The sequence below is a fragment of the Anastrepha ludens genome, chromosome 2 (assembly GCF_028408465.1).
Source record: "Anastrepha ludens isolate Willacy chromosome 2, idAnaLude1.1, whole genome shotgun sequence".
NCBI lineage: Eukaryota > Metazoa > Arthropoda > Insecta > Diptera > Tephritidae > Anastrepha > Anastrepha ludens.
Window position 1 is genome coordinate 113,139,274 of NC_071498.1, and position 22,161 is coordinate 113,161,434.

Below are 22,161 nucleotides of genomic sequence, written 5' to 3' on the forward strand. Positions count from 1 at the left end.
AAATTAAAGAGAGTTTGATTTCATTCAAGTTTACTTAATCAGTATTACTTTAGGACTGTTGTTATAATATTTTTACGAAGTAAATTTGCCTAAAGTTTAATTTGAGGTATGAGGTATCACCCTCGCGCTTTGATGTTTGTTTGCCCGTGTGCGTTGTTGTTGTTTACGTTTCCAGCGGATGTAGTGTTGGTTAATTTTCATGCGTGTTAAAATATGCAGAGCGGGTACTAAATTTGTGTGAAGTTAACTTATATGCTAGAGCTTTTATATTAGATTAAACTATAATTTTAATTATATTTTAATAAATAATAATAATACTAACTTATATACTCAACAGTATTCTATGATATGCATGTGATATATGCGTAATTTGCACAGGTGATCGATGAATATAGACCGGATACCGATTTTTGGGATTCACAGTTTGCTCCGAAAATGCAATGTTGTCTCTTGGATATAAGGAACCAAAAGTACTTTGGTGTCTCGCCTTTAGAATCAGGATTTTCATTTGAAATCATAAAATAATTTTAGTAACCCGTGGATTCTACAAGTTTTCGCAAAATATTCACATAGCAATATTTTTCCTGAAGCCCATTCTGGTGTCCATTTTTTTTATATACGTTCTTTTTACCAGCTAATCCAATCATAAAAAATGCGCAAAACAAGGAATTTGCGCCTTTGAGTACCATCGGATTCAAATCTGATAATAAGAATATCGAGTTTCATGTTTAAGTTATTCACTGATGTTTATACCAACCTAGAGAAAATATCCAGTATGGCGGTTTTCAATATTAACTTCATGTGGTGTAAAATTTGTAGGATTTAGTCAGAAGTTATAAGGAAAGTGTTCAGCAAACAAAAAAAAAGTCTGTTTTTATCGTTCGCGTTTATGTGCTATTTATAGAATTGTTTGAATTTTAGAATTGTATGAATAGGCTTATCACAAAACGATAACACAAATTCCTAAAATTTGTGAGTTTCGGTCATCTGGCAACATTGACATGCAGTCAGCGGGATGGTAGAACTTAATTTTAACCTCTATAGGGAAATATATTTTTAAACCCTAGGTATTAGAAATAAACGTTGCACATTTTTCTCGTTCTAATTAATGGATATTTTAGTTTAGTTTAGAATGATACTTATTAAAGTTAAGGTATGTGATACGCGAATACGAAGGCAGTGATCAAATTAGCAACAATGATACAAATGGGAACCATCAACTGGTTGTTTGTGTGTGGTCTAGCATTTTGTATTGGTGGAATTGTGGTATTGAGTTTTATGCCACTAGGGTCAGGTAATGCTACAAATATACAAAAAATAACAATAAATATATTGTCTTTTCTCTCCAAAGATTGCATTTGCCCATTGAGCCGTGGACGAGCCAAGCCGAATACAGAGCTGCGTGAAGTGCCCGTTAGCTTACAAGAAACAGCACCAAAGCCAGAACATAAGCTAGCTGTACTGGTACCGTTTCGAGATCGTTTCGAAGAGTTACTTCAATTTGTGCCACACCTGACTAAGTTCCTTAAACGCCAGGGTATTGAACACAAAATATTCCTACTTAATCAAGTCGATCGATATCGCTTTAATCGTGCCTCACTTATTAATGTCGGTTTTCGATTTACGAGTAGTGTTTATGACTACATTGCCATGCACGATGTAGACTTATTGCCTTTGAATGAAGCATTAATTTATAAATATCCCTCTGCCGCGGGTCCACACCACATTGCTGCACCTGAATTACACCCGAAGTATCACTATGAAACATTTGTTGGTGGCATCTTACTGGTGCGTTGTGAACATTTTGAACTGCTCAATGGTATGTCGAATAATTACTGGGGCTGGGGATTGGAGGACGATGAATTTTATGTCCGCATCAGAGATGCTGGTCTGAAAGTGACAAGACCAGAGAATATTAATACTGGTGTCAACGACACATTTAGGTATGTAGTGAAAAGTTTTAATAAAATAATTTAATCGCACAGTTCTCTTTCTTACAGGCATATACATAATCGCTATCACCGTAAGCGAGACACACAAAAATGTTTTAACCAAAAGGAAGTGACTAGAAAGCGTGATCGTGTAACCGGTCTCAATACGCTTAATTATAAAATACTAACAGTTCAGGAACTCGCTGTCGATGGCATTTCCATAACCGTTTTAAATATATTGCTCGAATGCGATCTGAAAGAGACACCTTGGTGCGACTGCTCGGGCACTGCGGTAGTGGCTTCTGCGGTGTCAACATAATATGCTTTAAATCGACTAGTTGTGCTATAGACTAGTAATTAACAAGTAATGTTTTTATTTATATCTTTAATTTAATTACCTACTACGATTTTTTAGTGAATAAAAAAGAAGTTACACGATTTTACACTGCTTAAAATGCTAATAGAATAAGAATTTTAGTTTAATACACATGCACCATGCCATAAAGGAATGTCCAGAACAAAACATATGTACATAAGCCGCCCATGAAGTTGTTGGTGAGAAGGCTTTGGCGATTGATGAAGAATTTCCGCCACTGAGTACCAGATTTCGCCAACACCAGCAGCCACAACACAAACACTGACACGAAATAGAAGAGGAATCCAAGCAAGCCGTTTAGTCCCAAAATGCCTGTAATGGATTCATTTGTTTTAAGTAATCTTAGTGAATAACATGAAGCCTACCAGCAGCACAACCGGATAGAGCAGCCATAGAAGTGCGACAATATTCCACAGCAGAAATATTTCCACGTATAGCTGCTTCACTATAAGCGATTATTTCGCCGGCTTTGGTATTCGTTTTGCTACTCATAATTTAATAAATCAACTTCTTTGGAATAAGGGCGAAATAATGAAACTATGTTAATTAGTTGATTGAAAAAGGCAAATGTCACCGCTCAGCTGATTGGACTTGTTATCGATATTTGTGACAATCGACTAAAATTACGGAGATGAGGAAAAATGTGACAGTATTGAAGTGATAACAGAAACATAATGCTATATCCCACGCACGCAATTTACGAAATACCACACCGTATTTATAATTCACTTTAGCAGATCTCCATCTGGTTCTTGTTATTTTCTTTCACTATTACTACTTCCTGTATATGTCAGTGATAGAGGAAAAAGGAACTTAAATAATGTTTTTATTTAATTTTTTAGCAAAGTTTGTATAAATTTATGTATTCGTTCATTTTTTCCTGCAATAACAAGAAGTGCCACCAAGTGGAAACCGGCCAACGAAAAGGCGCTTATAGAATTATGGGGCGAAGTCTTTACAGAAACAAGGATTTGTGTACTCGGTGGTGGAGGTAAAAAAATGTAATCTTCACAGTAGCTAATTGATGCAGATGCAGATTAGCCACAAAATTGACAATCAGCTGCCAAGATTGCGTGAAAGGTTTTTCTGAATAGAATATTTTAGTTTTTTTAATTTGTTTAATTATTATTAACTACTTGAAGTGTACCTGGGGTATTCTTGCCATCATATGAAGAAAAGGCAAGTAAAAGAAGTAGTTAATTTAATTGCGCAATTTGCTGCCAGTAAAAGACAGTTGGAGGAAATCCGAAATCGAAATTTTGGCACCAATACGTATGCAAAATTCGAATTATCATTATTTTATTTCTTTCTACATTTCTTTCTCTTATAGTACATGCATATATAAGTAGATTATCTACTTTTTCGTGCATAACGCCCAATTCGTAATTAAAAAACGAGATTTCCCATATACATTTTTTCTCCCATCTCCTAATCTCGAAAATGTAGGCAATCTAGTTATATGTGAATTTATTATTAGAAAACTATTTGCTCTCACTTCACAAAGAGTTCATCTCTTGATAATAAATAAATCAAGAACACTATATAATAAGGTAAAATTATTTTCTAATGCTACGTCATAGGGGATACGGCAGCAGAATTGAACCCGATCATTTCACTTGCTTCATTTCTTATACTCTTCCAAACATTTTTGTCCAAGCCATAGCAAGAATGATAGAATACAAAATTATGCCTATCAGAGAGGCGCGACATGACAGTGTTATAGTTGCATGAGTTAATCTGAAAATGTGAACAGGAATTCAAGAAAAAGATGAAATTACACAAACAATACACCAATAAATTGCCCAAATGTAACGTCAAACCCACTACGATTCTGTCAAATTAGCTGAGAGTAAATTAGCCGTACTAAAATCGGCGGAGGGAGTAAAAGTAAAAATACTCTTCTCCTTCCAACTTTTTTGACAGGTGGCAGTTTGACCAGCACTTAGGTGTATAGTAGTGTAAGTGCCTGGTCTTTTTTCTTGAGTATATTGACAGGGTTGCTATGCCGAATTAGAATTTTATGGTAACATAAAAAACAATAGAATATCGATAAAATATAGTAAAATATAACATAATATTTTGAAGTCTGAAAATTTACAATAACAAATATTTTTAATATATTACTCAGCTATAATAACACTGTGGAACAAATTCAGGTTAGCTAAAATTACGTCAATTCTGAGAGTGGCGGGTGAAAATAGAGGCGAAATTAGAAGACCCGTATCGCGCCGTTTTTTTATGTTAGTTCGAATTTTTTTTTAATCGGCCTTCGAAGTTCGAAATCGGAGCAAAATTGTTTATATGGTTTTTTGGCTATAACTCGTCGACTAATTGATATTTTTTCAATCTGTAAAAGCCAAATTATTGCTAGAGACCTGTGCAACAATTACAATTTTTGAAAAAATTGATTTCGAAAATTTTTGTGGTACTTATGAAACAATATACTGAAAATCGGCATTTGACTGCAAACTTCGAAGGCCGATTAAAAAAAAATTCGAACTAACATAAAAAAACGGCGCGATACGGGTCTTCTAATTTCGCCTCTATTTTCACCCGCCACTCTCAGAATGGGCCTAATTTTTGCTAACCTGAATTTGTTGCACAGTGTTATTTGACTTTTTTACATTCAGTTTCAGGTTTTCCGACAGGCCCGGAATGAGATGCTCTGATTGGTTTGCCGTTTGCTTGGTGATTTCGTTTATTTCGTTTATTATTAGTCTAAAACATATTACACAATGGGATCTGGTACGGCCCTGTCCAGCGTTGGAAAACAGAGAAGGCATGGACTTCGATTCAACGATTCTCTCCATGCCCCTTGGCTCCATGCCATCAAGTGTCGTACTTGAAAAGAGATACAGTGTAGTACTGCCAGAACCTCAGTTGTGGTCAAACTCTGAAAATGAGCCCGGCAAACACTGTTTTCGCATTTTCACGGATGGCTCCAGGACCGAGCATGGCTCCGGCTCTGGGGTCTACGTGGAATCCAGCAGGACAAAACTGCACTTTGCTCTTGGAATACATGCATCTGTGTTTCAAGCGGAGGTGTATGCAGTTCAAGAAGCGATGAACTTTGTTGTGGAAAACCGATGGAGAGGCAGACCTATGGTATATGTGTCTGCAGCGACAGCCAAGCTGCGCTCATGGCCTTAGACACCCCCTCAATCACATCAGGGGTAGTCGAGTCCTGTAAATCCAGGCTGAACTATGTCGGTAGACATAATAGCCTGATGCTAACATGGGTCCCGAGACAGGTGGGTAACGAGACCTCTGACTCCTTAGCTAAGATGGGCTCTGAGGCCAACTTCTTTGGCCCAGAGCTCGTTTTGTCACTCCCTTCTGTGGCCAGCAAAGCCACGGTTAGCAAATGGGTTACTTCAACCCACAAGTGACCTTGGCAGCCTGAGAGAGGCTGCAGATGGACTAAACTGATGTTACCTGTCATGCCCGATCGACTGTCGCAAACCCTCCTGTCATTTAGCAGAGGGAAGTGCAGACGGCTGGTTGGACTGATGACGGGCCACTTTTTGTGGACGAAGCACATGGAAAGGGTTGGCATCGCAGACAGTGTACTCTGCGCAGCTTGTGAAGAGGACCACTTCCTGTGCGTCTGAGCCGCCTTCGCTCGAAGCAGGTTTGAGGTCTTTGGCACTGATGTCTTAAGAAGCGACCACCTTGGCTCATTGGCACCACAAGATCTACTTAGATATCTACGGAGATCGGGTAGATTTAAAGAAAATTAAAAGGGAATCCATGTGTAGTACAATGGACTTAATTAATGTCTGAGTGCTGCACTTGCTAGTTGTGCCGACAAAAAAAACACACACACAAAGACCCTTTTTGGGTAATATCTTCCTCTTATTGTTCCGCAAATGTAGGGACTTGCAGTTTCAAGCCGACTCCGACCGGCAGCTATATTTTTAAGAGGAGCTTTTTCAGGGCAGAAATACACTCGGAGATTTGCCATTGCCTGCCGAGGGACGACCGCTATTAGAAGAATCTTTTTCTCCCTAGGAGTAGGTAAAGGAAAATGGAAGTACTTTTCTCAATGGGGTTTTGGCAGATCACGTTTGACTACTCTCAAACTATTTTTTTACAGTATTTGTTAACATTTCATCATGTACAGACTTCCGCCTCAACAAAGTTTACAAATCGTACAATTGTAATACGGAAATCAACCCTTCATGGCTACATCAATAAGCAAAATTGCCGTATTTGGGCTGAAGAGCAACCCGAAGTAATTACGTCGATTGAAAACAACCGCTTGGTGCGGCTTATAGGCTAGAGGAACATCGACCCATATTTCTTCAAAGACGGGGCAGGCGCCAATGTAACAATGAATGGCGAACGCTATCGCGCCATTATAATCGACTTTTTGATGCCGGAAATTGAAGACCGTGATCTCCACAACATTTGATTCCAACAAGACGCCGCTACTTCCCATGCATCCCTTGGAACAATGGATTTACTGCGTCGTCGGTTCGGTGAGCAATTTATCTCTCGTCTCGGATCAGTGAATTGGCCATCAATTATTTGTGGAGGTATGTAAAGCGTAAATGCTTTGTGGATAATAATAAAGATACAGACCGAAGTTCTCCAAGTCAATCAAAATTGGTGTTTACGGAGGGCCGAATTACGGTGCAGTTGCGGCTAACATTTGAAAGGGACTATCTTTGAAAAATAAATGTCATGAATGGTTCTACACAATAATAATAAACATTGTCCAATCAATTAGAACTTTCGTTGTTTTATTTAAATTTCAAATCCGATACCTCTATTTTATTTATGGATGCATCTCTAACATGTCTGCACTAACACAAATTTCGAAATTTCATTAATTGTTTTGCTATTATGGAGCAGTTTGCGAAATTTAAATTTTACTAAAAAAATATATATTTTATTTTTTATGTAGTATCAGGTCAGCTCATATTTGTCGCCTGCGATCTATCGTTTACCAACAAAACTGTCCAATAAACAAAACAGCTGTTTACTAATCCGCGTAGCAACCCTCTACCATACTAACTTCAATTTTAATCAGAATCAACTGCGCTGGTAATGGTGCTCACACTCACTAACATAGCGTAGTCCCTTTCCGCTGATCGTAGGATACACAAAATTGAGAAAATCTTAAGCCCGTAGATCCCCCACATGTACTTTTTATTTTATATTAACACTATTTATTTGTGATGTTTAATTCAAGACTGTTAAGATAAAAACTTATAACTTATAAAGGAACTCCAATTTTATATGTCTTGTCGTTTGAAAGAACGCTTCTCGAATCATCTCTTTCTTAGAACGAATAACGACGTTAAATTAAATTGAATAATAAATAATGAATTCAGTGTGGCCAAAAGGATGTTCCCGTAAGACACTTTCAGCTGTGTTCCCACAACAATACATGAGTTTGTGTGTGTTTGTGTTTGGTGTATCGACACAATGTTGCCATTGATATTTTTGCATACACATTTCACACACATAAACCAAAGCTAACCACCACCAAATGCAAATACAGTGCACTCGCGATAACTCGAACTAATTAAAACAGGCGCTGTTCGATTTATCGAATTTGTTCGACTTATCAATTGAGTGTGCTATGTTAAAAAAACAGTCATTGATATCGATTTTTCGATCGATTGTTGAAAATGGAAGCCAGTAGAAAATTTCTGTAGTATAGTTTCGTTATACGAATTACATTTTGGTCCATTGGCTGGATCAATGGTGTCACATTCGCCGGCATAAACATAGTTAAAATTAAACCATCCTCGGACTTTAATTCGATTCCGTTGGGATGTGATGGGGCATTATCAATTAGAAGAAGATCCTTCTCAGGTAGTCCCCCATCTTTCAAATATTTTCTTACCTAAATATTAAAGTCATTTAACTTGGTTAAAAAAATTGTTTTAATGAATCTGGATTTTACCTGCGGCACGAACGAATTATGAAACCAGTCTTTGAAAATCGCCGAAGTCATCCAGGCTGATTTGGAATTTTTGTACTCCATCGGACAGTTAAAATTTTTGAAAACACGAGGATTTCTTGCTTTGTCAATAACGAGAAGTTTAAGCTTATGGTTGCCGGTAGCGCTAGTGCAAGCCATAAATTGCTTTATCTTTCTTTTTTATAAGACTTATGGTGGACTTGGCTACCCCATATTCCTTCGCTAGAGAAGTAACACTACGTCCACGTTTAATTTTGTTAAGGACTTCAGCCCTCTCTTTTAATGTTAAACACTTCAACCTTTTACGATCCATTACTCACGTGCACTGATACACTACAAATGACAAATTTAAAGCAATTTGGTCAATGCAAGATGTTGTTCCCAGAAAACTAACGGGATATTAACGCCGAAATATTCATATGGACAATACACTAGTATACATATAATTTATATACATATACTATTACATATGTATCTATGTACAAAATGTACATGTTTGAAAAGAATGTGTGTACAAATAAATTTGTTTTTTTGTTCGAGTTATAGCGCTTTTTTATTGTTCGAGTTACAAAGAAGTCAATAGGGGGAAAAATGTGTTCGAGTTAGCACGTCGTTCGACTTAGCGGCTATTCGAGTTACCGCGAGTGCACTGTAGTTCATTTGTCTATAATTACCATTATTCAACATTGTTTTGAAGTTATTTTAGTAAAAATTAAAATTTTTCTAAGTTTATTTCCTAAATGATTTCGAAACGTACTGTTTGGCAATACTGAGTGATGAGAGAGCAATCAGCTGACACGATTCTATGGAAACTACGGAACGGAAGGGTAGTGAAAATTCGTTAAGATGGGGCTCTCATTAGTATCATCGTGTCCGCTGACACGTGCCTGCGTTTACGTTGGTGACTGTGAGCACCATAGTCCCGAATAACACCGCCGTCTGTCTAGGCTATTACCTCCTTTAAAAACGTCTGCTCCTGAGGAAATTGCGAGCATTAATTAAAAGAAAAAGCGAAATTTACATTTCATACAATAATTTATTATCGTCTTTTATTTCGAACAAAATATAAAAAATTATTATAATATTTACTTATAATATCGTATTAAGTTACAGCTAAAACCGATGTATAAAAAAAATAAAAAATAAAAACTAAAATAAAAATTATTATTCAGTTTAATATCTACAATTGCGATTACACGCGCGAATATATTTTTTAATATTTTTTTGTTTTTATTTTATATTGATTTAAGTCCAATTCTTGTCTGACAAGTGCGAAGTGGACAGATTTAACTACATGTACATATCAGTAAAATAGGGCAAAATATTATATTTATTAAAAAAAAATCGAAACAGAAAAATATTAGCTTGAGAAGTCTAAGAGTTGCTGACACACAACTACTTTAATATATGTGTACGTTGCATATTGCATTACTTAAAAATGATGCATTATTATTTTTTATATAAAATCTAGGTTGCATTTCTATTTATTTATTTATTTATTTAGTTATTTTACTGTGTGCTATTGTTGCTATAGTTTTCTTTATTTCATAATATGTATGTATGTATATGTTTTGTAGTAAATTTAGTTTGTGTGCTTCTTGTTTTTGTTGTTGTTCATATGATACGTTTCATGCGCTTTAGTGTTAGATAAAACTAAGCTGGTTTCTTTTTAAAATCTATTCGCTGTGTGTTTATGTGTATTTCGTTATTTATAGTTTTTATTTTAATTTTTTTTTTTTTTATTGGTTTTTATATATATTTTTAATACATTTTTCTTACGTTTTAACCTACTAGAATAAAAAGTGAGAATTTCTGGGCGTTGAAAACATGTCACCAGAAAATTCACTGCTAAAGCTCAAGTGACTGAAAATCGTGTTAAAAGGTTTTAGTACTTATTTGTTTTTCTACAACTTTTGCTACTTTTTCACTTTCATAATTAGGTATTACATATTTATAGTTGACGTGTGCTACACTTACACTTACACAATACCTATATGTATGTATGTAATCGGCGCATTTACTTTAGTTTATTTTTCGTTGCATGTATAGAAAACTTCATTGCTACTGTGTACGTATTTTAATTACAAAGTTACATACATATATTGTAAATTTACATATTTATTATTATTTATCGATTTCTATTAGATACTATGCGATTACCGTTAAGTTTAAACATTTTTTCAATCAGTCGAGCATTAGTGATAAGTGTTTCAATGTCTGTTTACTAAACTATATAATATTCGTGTTTTTCAGTTTTTATTTTTTACAGTATAAGGTAGTTTAACTAATTACGATTTTTATTATTTATATATATTTCTTGGTTTTCATATAAAAAATGCAAGCGCTTCATTCGATGCTGCATATTTACTGCTAGTCAGAATTCTGTTCTTCGCTCTCGACCAACTCGATTTGCCGCGCCTTCGCCTTCGCCTCCGCTTACTCTTACATACTTCATCGTGTGTTTGTTGGCATGTTGCTTGTTTTTTGTTTTTTACCTGATATACAATTTTTCAAATTGTTTGTATATTTATTTGTGGCGCATGGGTGAGGCTATACAAGCACTTATATCGATTTGTGGTGCATATTCTTTTGACTCAGCAAGTTTGGACTTGCATTGTAATTCCATAAGAGGAAGAATTTCCTTAGCTCTCGTTTGAAAATATATGAAGAAAACTTATAAAAACGCGGGAAAAGTAAAAAAAAATACAAAATAATGTTTTTCGATTTTTTGCTGTTGCTCATACAAAGAAAGAAGACTAGTAGCAACATTACAAAATACAATATCATAATTGAAAAATAAAAATATGTAAAATACAGAATTCAAAAAAAAAAAAACAAAAAAGAAAAAAACATCTCGTACAAGTAAAAGTTATATATAATATATTTATAAAGGTAAAAAACATCATAGTTTACAATTAGTTGCTAGAGCGTAGGTAGTTTAGCAGTACGAATATAGTTAATGGCAAAGCTTTTAAAGTTCATAACGTTATTCTTTGTGGCAACCACAATTTGCGCCACACGACACTTGCGGCTTAGTGTCTTTTTTATATAATTTTTATTTTCTTTTCGCTTGAGAGTCTCCTGATTTTTTTTCTTAATTTTACGCAGAAATCTTTTTTTCAGCGTTGTCGCGCCGCACCGATCGTTCGTGCACAAAGAACTACGTTACAAATGTTACTAAAACTTATAATTACTAATTAATTAATGTTAGTTTTTGTTTTTTGTTTATCGTTTTTACAATTACAAATTATAAACAAAAATTTCGCTTAAGTAAGTGCGTCCTTAATTACAAAAATTGTTAATTGCACCTATACTAGGTATACAGCACAATATCACTGGTTGTTTGCTGAAAAACAAAATATTATTTATATATATAAATATAGTTTATACCTACATATATATATATATAATATAAGTAATAAGGGTGTGTGTGTGTGTGTACTCAAAGAAAAAGGAGTCACATATACAACACATACGCCGATATGTATGCATGTATGTGTTGTGTCTATCTCATATTTCACTTGGACAATTTCTCTTTTCCCACACCTTCCTCCTAATTCGCCTCCAACTTCTCTTCGTCAATATTTCCATAATATTTCATTGTGATTTTGGCACCGGGATTGCAGATTTTCTTTATTCACTTATTCTTTCAATGTGTTTGAGTGTCTGTATGTATGTGTTTGTTCCTTATCTGCAGTGTTCTATTCGTAAGCGTTTATGCTTAGCGATTATTTCATCTTTTCCTGCCAGTCGCAACGACGGCCATCACTTGTTGCATCGTTGGTTCGGGCACGCACGCCTGAGGATCACATTTCATTTTTCCATCACCACCGCAACTGAAAAGCAAAAATAAAGAACACAAAAAAAAATTGTATACAACTCTTGCTCTTTACCAAATGGCATATGTACATATGAAAAGCACAAACAAGATACGTTCAGCCTTTCTAAAATTTGTACTCACGTGCAATTGATGCATGGGCCGCTCGTCGATTCGATCTTCTCGCCGACCTTGTACGATCTGCCATTGATCTGGCAGCCATTTCGTTGCACCGCTCCGCCATATGAGTGATGCAGGAAATGTGGCGGCAGTGTTGTGCTCGTTGTTGTCGTACTGGTGGTAATATTCAGTACGTTTGCCATCGATACGGGACATTCGTATCGTGGACAACAGAAGCCCGAAATTGGTTCTTCGTGACAACCGGCAATTGGTGGCGGGCAAGATTGTTGCAAGCAGATAATATCACTTCTGAAGCAGAAACAGAAATCGCAGGGATCATCACGTGGTATTTGCTGCGCGGATACGTAAAGTTTACCGCCATAACGGCAAGTGCCTGGACCGAATACTTCAGATTCATCTTCATCGGGGTATTCATCGTTATAGGATGGATACTGTCCGTATACTGGTGCTGGAGGTGGGTAATGTGTGATTGTTGGTTGTGTTGTAATGAGTACATCGCTGCTAATGAGATTTGTTGGCGTTGTCGTTTCTGTAGCAATTTCAGACTGTGCTGTTGTATTGACACTGTCGATTCGACTGTCGATCACTGGTGCTGGCAGTGTTGTGACAATGTGAGGGAATAATGGGTGAACTGTGGTTGCGGTGCCTGTCTTTTCTTCTTCTCCGCTGACTTCACTTTCTTCAGCAGATTCAGTCTTCTCCGTAGAGCCAATTGAGTCTTTCTCCGAAGTTGCTGGCTGTACGTCTCCTTCTGCTTCAGACTCAGCTGCTGGCGTCGCTGGTTCATCGCCTCCTTCAACTTCGCTCGAAGGCTTGACAGTTGCTGGCCGTTTTACTTCCTCAGATTCTGGTTCAGGAGCCGCTATATCAGGTTTCTTTTCTTCACCTGCATCGCTTTCAGGTTTAGCTGTTGTGGACTGTTTTTCTTCTTCAGACTCAAGTTCAGGGAATGCAATTTCAGGTTCTTTCTCCATTTCGATTGCTTCTTCTGGTTTGAATGTAGAGGTTGTACCAGGTTGTTTCTCTCCTTCTGCCTCGCCTTCAGGTTTGACAGTTGCTGGTTGTTTTTCTTCTTCAGATTCAACTTCCGGGGCAGCTGTTCCAGGTTGCTTCTCTTCTTCTGCTTCACCAGTGGGTTTAACTGTTGGTATTTGTTTTTCTCCATCAGATTCCAGTTCAGGGGTCGCTGTGCCAGGTTGTTTCTCTTCTTCGGTTTCTACTTCTGGTTTGACTGTGACAACAGGTCCTACTTCTTCGAATTCTCTTTCAGGTGCTGCTGTTATTGGTTCTTCCTCTCCTTCGGCTTCCAACCCAGGTTTGGATGTCACAGACTGTTTCTCTTCTTCAGATTCACCTACAAGAGTGGTTTCAAGTGCAGGCTTCATTGTTGCTGGTAGTTTCTCTTCTTCAAATTCAACTTCAGGCGCGATTGTGCCGCGTTGTTTTTCCCCTTCGGATTCAATTTCAGGAATGGCTGTTGCGAGTTGCTTCTCTTCTTCTATCTCGACTTCTGGCTTGGCTGTTACTGGTTGTTCCTCTTCCTCAGACTCATCCGCAGGGACGGCTGTGCCAGGTTGTTTTTCGCCTTCGGGTTCAATTTCAGGAATGGCTGTAGTGGACTGCTTCTCTTCTTCCGTGGTTGTTACTGGTAGTTTTCCTTCCCCAGATTCAGCTCCAGCAGCGGCTGAGGCAGGTTGCTTCTGCTCTTCAGATTCTTCCAAAGGCTTAACTGTCGCTGGTTGTTCTTCTTCCCCAGATTCTGCTTCGGGAGTAATTCGGCCAGGTTGTGCCTCTTCATCCGCATCACCCTCAGGTTTGGTTGTTACTGGTTTTTTATCTTCCTCAGCTTCAACTTCAGGGACGGCTGTAACAGGTAGTTTTTCTTCTTCAGATTCAGTTTCAGGGGCAGCTGTTCCAGGTAGTTTCTCTCCCACAGATTCAACTTCAGGGGCGGCTGTACCAGGTAGTTTATCTTCTTCAGATTCCGTTTCAGGAGCAGCTGTTCCAGGTTGTTGCTTTTCCTCAGATTCAATCTCAGCGACGCCTGTTCCAGGTAGTTTCTCTTCCTCAGATTCAACTTCAGGGGCGGCTGTACCAGGTAGTTTCTCTTCTTCAGATTCAGTTTCAGGAGCAGCTGTTCCAGGTTGTTGCTTTTCCTCAGATTCAACCTCAGGGACGCCTGTACCAGACAGTTTCTCTTTTTCAGATTCCGTTTCAGGAGCAGCTGTTCCAGGTAGTTTCTCTGCCTCAGATTCCACCTCAGGGGCGGCTGTACTAGGTAGTCTCTCTTCCTCAAATTCAACTTGAGGGGTGGATGTACCAGCTGGTTTCTCTTCCTCAGATTCAACTTCAGGGGCGGCTGCACCAGGTAGTTTCTCTTCTTCTGCCTCGACTTCAGGTTTGCCGGTTGATGGTTGTGTTTCTTTCTCAGTGTCAACTTCAGGGACGGCTGTGCCAGATAGTTTCTCTTCTTCAGATTCAGTTTCAGGAGTAGTTGGGCCAGGTTGCTGCTTCTGCTCGTCAGATTCTTCTAAAGGTTTAACTGTTCCTGTTTGTTCCTCTTCTTCAGTTTCGTCTTCAGAGGCGGCTATTCCTGGTTGTTTCTCTTCATCGGTTTCTACCTCTGGTTTAACTGTTGCTGGCTGTTTTCCTTCCTCAGACTCAGCATCAAGGGCTGCTGAAGCAGGTTGCTTCTGCTCTTCAGATTCTTCTAAAGGCTTAACTGTAGCTGATTGTTCTTCTTCCCCATGTTCTGCTTCAGGAGTAGTTGGGCCAGGTTGTGGCTCTTCATCGGCATTGCCCTCAGGTTTGGCTGTTGCTGCTTGGCTTTCTTCTTCTGATTCAACTTCAGGGGTTTCAGTTTGTTTCTCTTCTTCAGCTTCGGTTTCAGTTTTGATTGTCACTGCTGGCTCTTTTTCTTCAGCTTCGCCTTCTGGAGCGGCTGTGCCAGGTCGCATCTCTTCTTCTCCTTCGCTTTCAGGTTTGCCTGTTGTTGGTTGCTTCTCCTTTTCACTTTCGCCTACAGGTTTGTCAGTTGCTGATTGTTTTTCTTCTTCAGATTCAGCTGATTCTTCAGGAGCCGCGGTGCTTGGTTGCTTCTCCTCTTCAGGCTTAGCTGGAGGTTGTTGTTCTTCTTCTGTGCTTCCAGGCTTCGACGTCACGTTCTCCTCTTCAGACTCGGGTTGGTCAGTGATTGCAACCATGTCTGCCCCGGTGAAATGTGGTTTCAAGGCAGGCTCAATTGTAATTTCCTCTATATCTTCTCCTTCCTCACCGGATGCTTCCGACTCGTCTATTTTAGATGGTTCTATAGGTTTAATTGAACCTTCTGTTGTACCTTCAACGACATGCTCCGTAACAAATTCGCCTACGTGCTGTACTTTGTGTTCAGTTGACGTCTCTTCTTCTGATTCTACTGATACTTCGCCTTCTTCCACTGATTCTAAATCGGCTGTTACTAAAGGAGCTGGAGTAGTCTTTGTGTCACTAATTTGTGGGGGTTGTGTGCCAATATCTTCTTCGGCCCCTCCGACAGCTGGCACAATAGGAGCAGTGGTAGCTGATTCAGCATCCAAGTCCAAGCGAGGAGCGCCTGTAATTCCTTCACTTCCTTCTTCAGCAGGAGCACTCGTAGCATGATGATCTGCTTCTTGAATTTCAATTTCATCGGCGCTTTGAGTTACAGGAGATTCTTCGAATACAGGAGAAGAAGTAACCATATCGGTCTCAATACCAGGTACTCCAGTAGCCTTTTCAACATCTCCCATTTCTTCTGGTGATGAAGCAACAGTAGCAGTTTCCTCTGCAGGTGGGGTAATAGTAACCCTTTCGTTTTGCTCGATACCAGGAGCGGCAGTAACCTTTTCGAGTTCTTCGATTTCAGGAGCAAGGGTGACCTTCTTAACACTTTCATCTCCCTCGACTTCAGGAGCAGCAGTAATATATTTAATTCCTTCGGCACCAGGAGCGGCAGTAGCCTTATCGAACTCTGCAGTTTCAGGAGAAAGGGTGTCTTTCTCAATACCTTCACCTTCTACAACTTCAGGAGTGGCAGTTGCCTTTTCAAATTCTTCGATTTCAGGAGCAAAAGTGACCTTCTCAATACCTTGACCTCCTTCGACTCCAGGAGCGGCAGTATCCTTCTTAAGTCCTTCAATTTCAGGAGCAACAGTGGCCTTTTGCATTTCTTCTGCACCAGGTGCGGCAGTAGACTTTTCGAGTTCTTCGATTTGAGGAGCAAGGGTGACCTTCTCAACACCTTCAACCTCTTGGACTTCAGGAGCGGCAGTACTCTTTTGAATTTCCTCTGCATCAGGGCTGGCAGTTACCTTTTCGAGTTCTTCGATTTCAGGAGCCACGGTGACCTTCTTAACATCTTCATCCCCTTCGACTTCAGGAGCGACAGTACCCTTTTGAATTTCTTCTGCACCAGGGGCGGCAGTAGCCTTTTCGAGTTCTTCGATTTCAGGAGCCACGGAGATCTTCTCAACACCTTCATCCTCTTCGACTTCAGGAGCGGCAGTACTCTTTTGAATTTCCTCTACACCAGGGGCGGCAGTAGCCTTTTCGAGTTCTTCGATTTCAGGAGCCACGGTGACCTTCTCAACATCTACATCCCCTTCGACTTCAGGAGCGACAGTACCCTTTTGAATTTCTTCCACAGCAGGGGCGGCAGTAGGCTTTTCGAGTTCTTCGATTTCAGGAGCAACGGTGACCTTCTCAACATCTACATCCCCTTCGACTTCAGGAGCGACAGTACCCTTTTGAATTTCTTCCACAGCAGGGGCGGCAGTAGCCTTTTCGAGTTCTTCGATTTCAGGAGCAACGGTGACCTTCTCAACATCTTCATCCCCTTCGACTTCAGGGGCAACAGTACCCTTTTGAATTTCTTCCACAGCAGGTGCGGCAGTAGCCTTTTCGAGTTCTTCGATTTCAGGAGCCACGGAGATCTTCTCAACACCTTCATCCTCTTCGACTTCAGGAGCGGTAGTACCCTTTTGAATTTCCTCTGCACCAGGGCTGGCAGTTGCCTTTTCGAGTTCTTCGATTTCAGGAGCCACGGTGACCTTTTCAACACCTACATCCTCTTCGACTTCAGGAGCGGCAGTACCCTTTTGAATTTGCTCTGTACCAGGGGCAGCAGTAGCCTTTTCGAGTTCTTCGATTTCAGGAGCCACGGTGACCTTCTCAACACTTTCATCTCCCTCGGCTTCAGGAGCGGCAGTACTCTTTAGAATTTCTTCCACAGCAGGTGCGGCAGTAGCCTTTTCGAGATCTTCGATTTCAGGAGCTACGGTGGCCTTCTCAATACCTTCATCCTCTTCGACTTCAGGAGCGGCAGTACCCTTTTGAACTTCCTCTGCACCAGGGGCGGCAGTAACCTTTTCGAGTTCTTCGATTTCAGGAGCAAGGGTCACGACCTTCTCAACACCTTCATCCACTTCGACTTCAGTAGCGGCAGTACCCTTTTGAATTTCCTCTGTACCAGGGGCAGCAGTAGCTTTTTCGAGTTCTTCGATTTCAGGAGCCACGGTGACCTTTTCAATACCTTGATCGTCTTCGACTTCGGGAGCGGCAGTACCCTTTTGAATTTGCTCTGTACCAGGGGCAGCAGTAGCCTTTTCGAGTTCTTCGATTTCAGGAGCCACGGTGACCTTCTCAACACTTTCATCTCCCTCGACTTCAGGAGCGGCAGTACTCTTTAGAATTTCTTCCACAGCAGGTGCGGCAGTAGCCTTTTCGAGTTCTTCGATTTCAGGAGCCACGGTGGCCTTCTCAATACCTTCATCCTCTTCGACTTCAGGAGCGGCAGTACCCTTTTGAACTTCCTCTGCACCAGGGGCGGCAGTAACCTTTTCGAGTTCTTCGATTTCAGGAGCTAAGGTGATCTTCTCAACTTCTTCATCCTCTTCGACTTCAGGAGCGGCAGTACCGTTTTGAATTTCTTCCACAGCAGGTGCGGCAGTAGCCTTTTCGAGTTCTTCGATTTCAGGAGCCACGGTGGCCTTCTCAATACCTTCATCCTCTTCGAATTCAGGAGCGGCAGTACCCTTTTGAACTTTCACTGCACCAGGGGCGGCAGTAACCTTTTCGAGTTCTTCGATTTCAGGAGCTAAGGTGATCTTCTCAACACTTTCATCTCCCTCGACTTCAGGGGCGGCAGTACTCTTTTGAATTTCTTCCTCAGTAGGTGCGGAAGTAGACTTTTCGAGTTCTTCGATTTCAGGAGCCACGGTGACCTTCTCAACACCTTCATCCTCTTCAACTTCAGGAGCGGCAGTACCCTTTTGAATTTCCTCTACACCAGGGGCGGCACTAGTCTTTTCGGTTTCAGGAGCAAGGCTAACCTCAACAACGTCCTCCCCTTCGACTTCAGGAGCGGCGGTCGCTTTTTGAATTTCTTCTACACCAGGAGTGGTAATAACTTTTTCAGGTTCTTCAATTTCTGGAAGAGTCGGGGCTTTCTCAACTGCAGAGGCAACCGTAGTTCCCTCGAAGTCTTCGAATACAGGCGCAGAGGTGGTCTTCTCAGCAGTAATCTCCTCGACGCCTTCGATTCCAGGAGCTGGAGTAGCTTTTTTAACACTTTCAACATCTTCGATTTCGGGAACAGCTGTAACCACTTCAGTTTCGATGCCATCAGGGCCAGCAGTAACCTTTTCATCTTTTTCGATTCCAGAAACAATGGTACCCTTTTCGACACCCTCGCCTTCTTCGCTTCCAGGAGCAACAGTAGCCTCTTCAGTATCGATAACACCAGGAATAGCAGTGGATTTTTCCACAGCATCGGTTTCAGGAGCAAGAGTTGTCTTTTCAATAGCTTCGTCCATTTCAACTTCAGGAGCAGCTGTGATCTTTTGGATATCTTCGAGTGCAGGAGCAGGGGTGGCAGTTTCTTGGCTTTCTTCAATTTCAGAAGCAACAGTAGTCTTTTCCACATGTTCTCCTTCCTCAATTTCGAGAGTACCCGGTTTGGCTGCAGAAGCAATCGTAACCTTCTCACCTTCTTCGCCAATTGGAGCAGCAGTAACCTCACCGCTTCCTTCAGTTTCTTCGATTTCAGGAACGGCAGTTGCTTTCTCAACTTCTTCGACATCAGTGTTCAAATCGATACGAGGAATGAAAGTAACATTTTCATCTTTTTCAATATCAGTTGGGACTTTGGGGGTTTCCTTTTCAACTTCTTCTGAAATTCCTGTATCCAGAGCAGACTCTTCCGTTGCTCCTTCGATTGCAGGAACAGCTGAAAGACTTGGAGGAGCAGTTGATTTTTCAATGTCTTCGGAAACAGGAGCAGAGGTAGTCTTTTCAATTTCCTCAATATCAGAAATAGACACCATATCATTTTCTCCCTCTACTCCTGGTGTGACCTTTTCAATTTCTTCTTCTGTTCCAGGAAGAGCAGTGCTCTCGTGTTCTTCACCAAAAGCGACTTCCTCTTTGTGAGTTGTTTGTTCAAATCCAGTTGTTTCCTCAATCTTTGGGACATCAGACTCGTCGTCGACAGGAGCAGAAGTAGGCTTTTCAATGTCTTCAACACTAGCCTTATCGCTCTCTTCGATACTAGGACCCGCAGTAGTCTTTTCAGTATCTTGCATATCTGGAGAAGCAGTAATATTTTCTCCTTCTTCCGAGACAGGAGCAGAACTGATCTCCTTGTCTTGTTTAATAGCTGGAGCAGCAGTACCTTTTTCAATTTCTTCAGCATCAGGGGCAGATGTGCTCTTCTCACTTTCATCAACAAGAGGACCATTGGTGACAACTTCCTCAGATCCCGGCTCGGAGATAATGATCTCTTCATCTTCTTCGGTAACAGGAGTGACGGTACTTTCCTCGCTTTCTTCGGAGCTAGGAGCATCAGTTGTCCTCTCAATTTCCTCGGCAGCAGTAACATTCTCAATTTCTTCGGTGCCAGGAACATTTTCAATTTCGTCGGCACTAGGAGTTGTAATATCATTTTCGACACCTCCAGGCTGCTCACTATCAGATGGTGTAGTAACCTTCACGCTTTCCTCAGTGACAGAACCAGATGTGACCTTCTCAACTTCAGCGGCTTCAGTAGATGTCGTAATCTTTTCTACATCAGGTACAAGAGTGGTCTTTTCCGCTTCCTCGATGCCGGGACTAGCAGTAGATTTTTCTATTTCGGCCTCTTGCTCAACGCCTTCCGCAATCTCTTTAGGAACAGAAGTAACCCTTTCAGCTTCTTCAAGACCAGGAGCTGTGGTGGCTTTTACAACCTCCTCAAATATTTCTGTTTCCACTTCAGATGCCTTTTCTACTTCACCAATGGTTGGAGCTATTGTAGCCCTTGCAACTTCTCCGATTATCGGAGAAATAGTGGCTTGCTCTTCGGAAAATTCAGCATCAAGGCCAGGAGTAATAGTTGCAGTTTCGTCGATGGCGGGTGCAGCTGTAGAACCTTCAGTTTTTTCTGGTCCCAAGGCAGGAGCAGTAGAGAGTTCCTCCGATTCACCTTCTGTAGTAGGTATGGCGCTGACTTTTTCTGGTTCCTCGACTTCTTCATCTCTATCGGCAATCAATGTCGATTGGTCAGTCTTTGGTGCTGTGGTGCTGCCCACAATTTCTGCTTCCTCTTCCTCCTTGACATGAGACATTGGCAGTTCAGTAGGAGCCACAGGTATGTCAATGTCTGAGAGCGAAGCAATTGTTGTCTGCACACCTTCCTGAGCAATGGGTGCTGCAGTAGCTTCTGCACCAGGTTCACAGATATATGAGGGACAACATTTGCTAGAACTAGCTTGATCGATAACGCATTTGCTAATATCTGATGGAATATCACACTCCACTTTTTGGCAGACAATAATGCTGCTAACACACTTGCAAGAGATATCACATTCATCCGCCGTTGGAATAATGGTATTGTTTTCGTAAGTTCTATGGCCAACCAAGCAGTCACCTTCACCTGGAATAACAGCTGGTAGTTGCATATCTGGAACTTCCTCCTCTGCGCTGGATACTTCGGTAGATTTCTTAGTTGATAATTCAGCTTCACCAAACTCAGTTGATCCTTCGCCACTCTCCTCTTCTTTGCTGGCTTCGGAATCTGTCGGTTTCTCTGTGCTTTCGTCAGATACAATTTCAATTGGTTCCATAGATTCCGTCGATACTTCGTCACTTTCCTTTGCGACACCAGGACGGAGAGTAGTTGCCTCCTCAGAGGATTCTGTCGATTCTGGAACCTCAGCACTAATTTCTTCACTTGTATCCTTATCCACTTTGATTGTTGAGGGTACAGTGGTTGGTATTTCAGGCGCTTCCGGTTGAACTGTAGCTTCCGCTTCATCTCTGCTTGGTTTAAATGTTTCAAACTCAACTGTAGGTTTCTGTTCCTCTTCTTTAATAGCCGATACTGTGGTGGCTTCTGCTTGTTCTTCCTGTTCAATTTCAGTTTTATCTGTGGATACTTCTTTCTCTTCATCGTCGTCAATGTGTGTTTGTAATTGAAGATCCTCCTCTGGTATGGCACCATGCAGATCCCTATCGATGGATGCAGTGACCACTTCCTCTTCTTTAGAATATGGCAAGGTAGTGATCTCAATGAGTTCTGTTGTGGCTGAGTCGTCTTCGCAAACATAATTGCTTGGACAACATGCTCCATCTGCGGGTGGTAATGCATGGCAGCTTTTGCCATTGCTGGCCAGCATTGGCATTTCGCATTCTTGAACGGCACAAACAATATCTCCACGCATACAGTAGCAGTGTTCGCAGGCACTCCTGCCAGTGATGGATGAGCCATCGGCATACAATTCACCATTGTGTATGCAATCGGTGGATACTGACGGGATCATGGTAGTAGTGAGAATGAAGCCAGGCGTTGGGCGCTCAGTGGTCGTGGTGGATGTTGTTGATGAGTGATCCTCCAGTCCCAAAATATCATTTTCGTGATCTAAAGTTGAATAGTAAAAGAAAAAATATTAACTTAGTCCAATGCAAATTG

At 40.7% G+C, this 22,161-nt stretch overlaps 3 protein-coding genes across 4 annotated transcripts in view; 1 reads left to right on the top strand and 2 right to left on the bottom strand.

Moving 5' to 3' along the window:
* Positions 1-972: 972 nt before the first annotated feature.
* On the top strand, positions 973-2,386 carry LOC128859018 (beta-1,4-galactosyltransferase 7). Of its 2 annotated transcripts, none has more exons than XM_054095683.1 (3): positions 973-1,067; positions 1,122-1,943; positions 2,001-2,386. In XM_054095683.1, the coding sequence occupies exons 2-3, from the start codon at positions 1,198-1,200 to the stop codon at positions 2,248-2,250; spliced, it is 996 nt and encodes a 331-aa protein (XP_053951658.1). In that variant the 5' UTR covers positions 973-1,067; positions 1,122-1,197; the 3' UTR covers positions 2,251-2,386. The 2 variants fall into 2 exon arrangements, with proteins under 2 accessions (XP_053951658.1, XP_053951666.1); XM_054095691.1 differs by having other exon boundaries at positions 1,003-1,294; positions 1,352-1,943.
* Positions 2,283-2,914, bottom strand: LOC128859031 (ER membrane protein complex subunit 6). Its single transcript, XM_054095702.1, has 2 exons — positions 2,673-2,914; positions 2,283-2,619 (listed from the first exon to the last, which is right to left on the bottom strand). Exons 1-2 carry the CDS (start codon positions 2,797-2,799, stop codon positions 2,411-2,413), a joined length of 336 nt encoding a protein of 111 aa, XP_053951677.1. The 5' UTR covers positions 2,800-2,914; the 3' UTR covers positions 2,283-2,410.
* Positions 2,915-11,101: 8,187 nt separating this feature from the next.
* The window catches only part of LOC128855113 (titin homolog), a 172,832-nt gene continuing 161,772 nt past the window's right edge, over positions 11,102-22,161 (bottom strand). Inside the window, exons 6-7 of the mRNA XM_054089755.1 lie at positions 12,204-22,110; positions 11,102-12,078 (exon numbers count right to left, since the gene is read on the bottom strand). Coding sequence (XP_053945730.1) covers positions 11,976-12,078; positions 12,204-22,110 — 10,010 coding nt within the window. The 3' untranslated portion in view covers positions 11,102-11,975. The remainder of the gene's footprint in view (positions 12,079-12,203; positions 22,111-22,161) is intronic.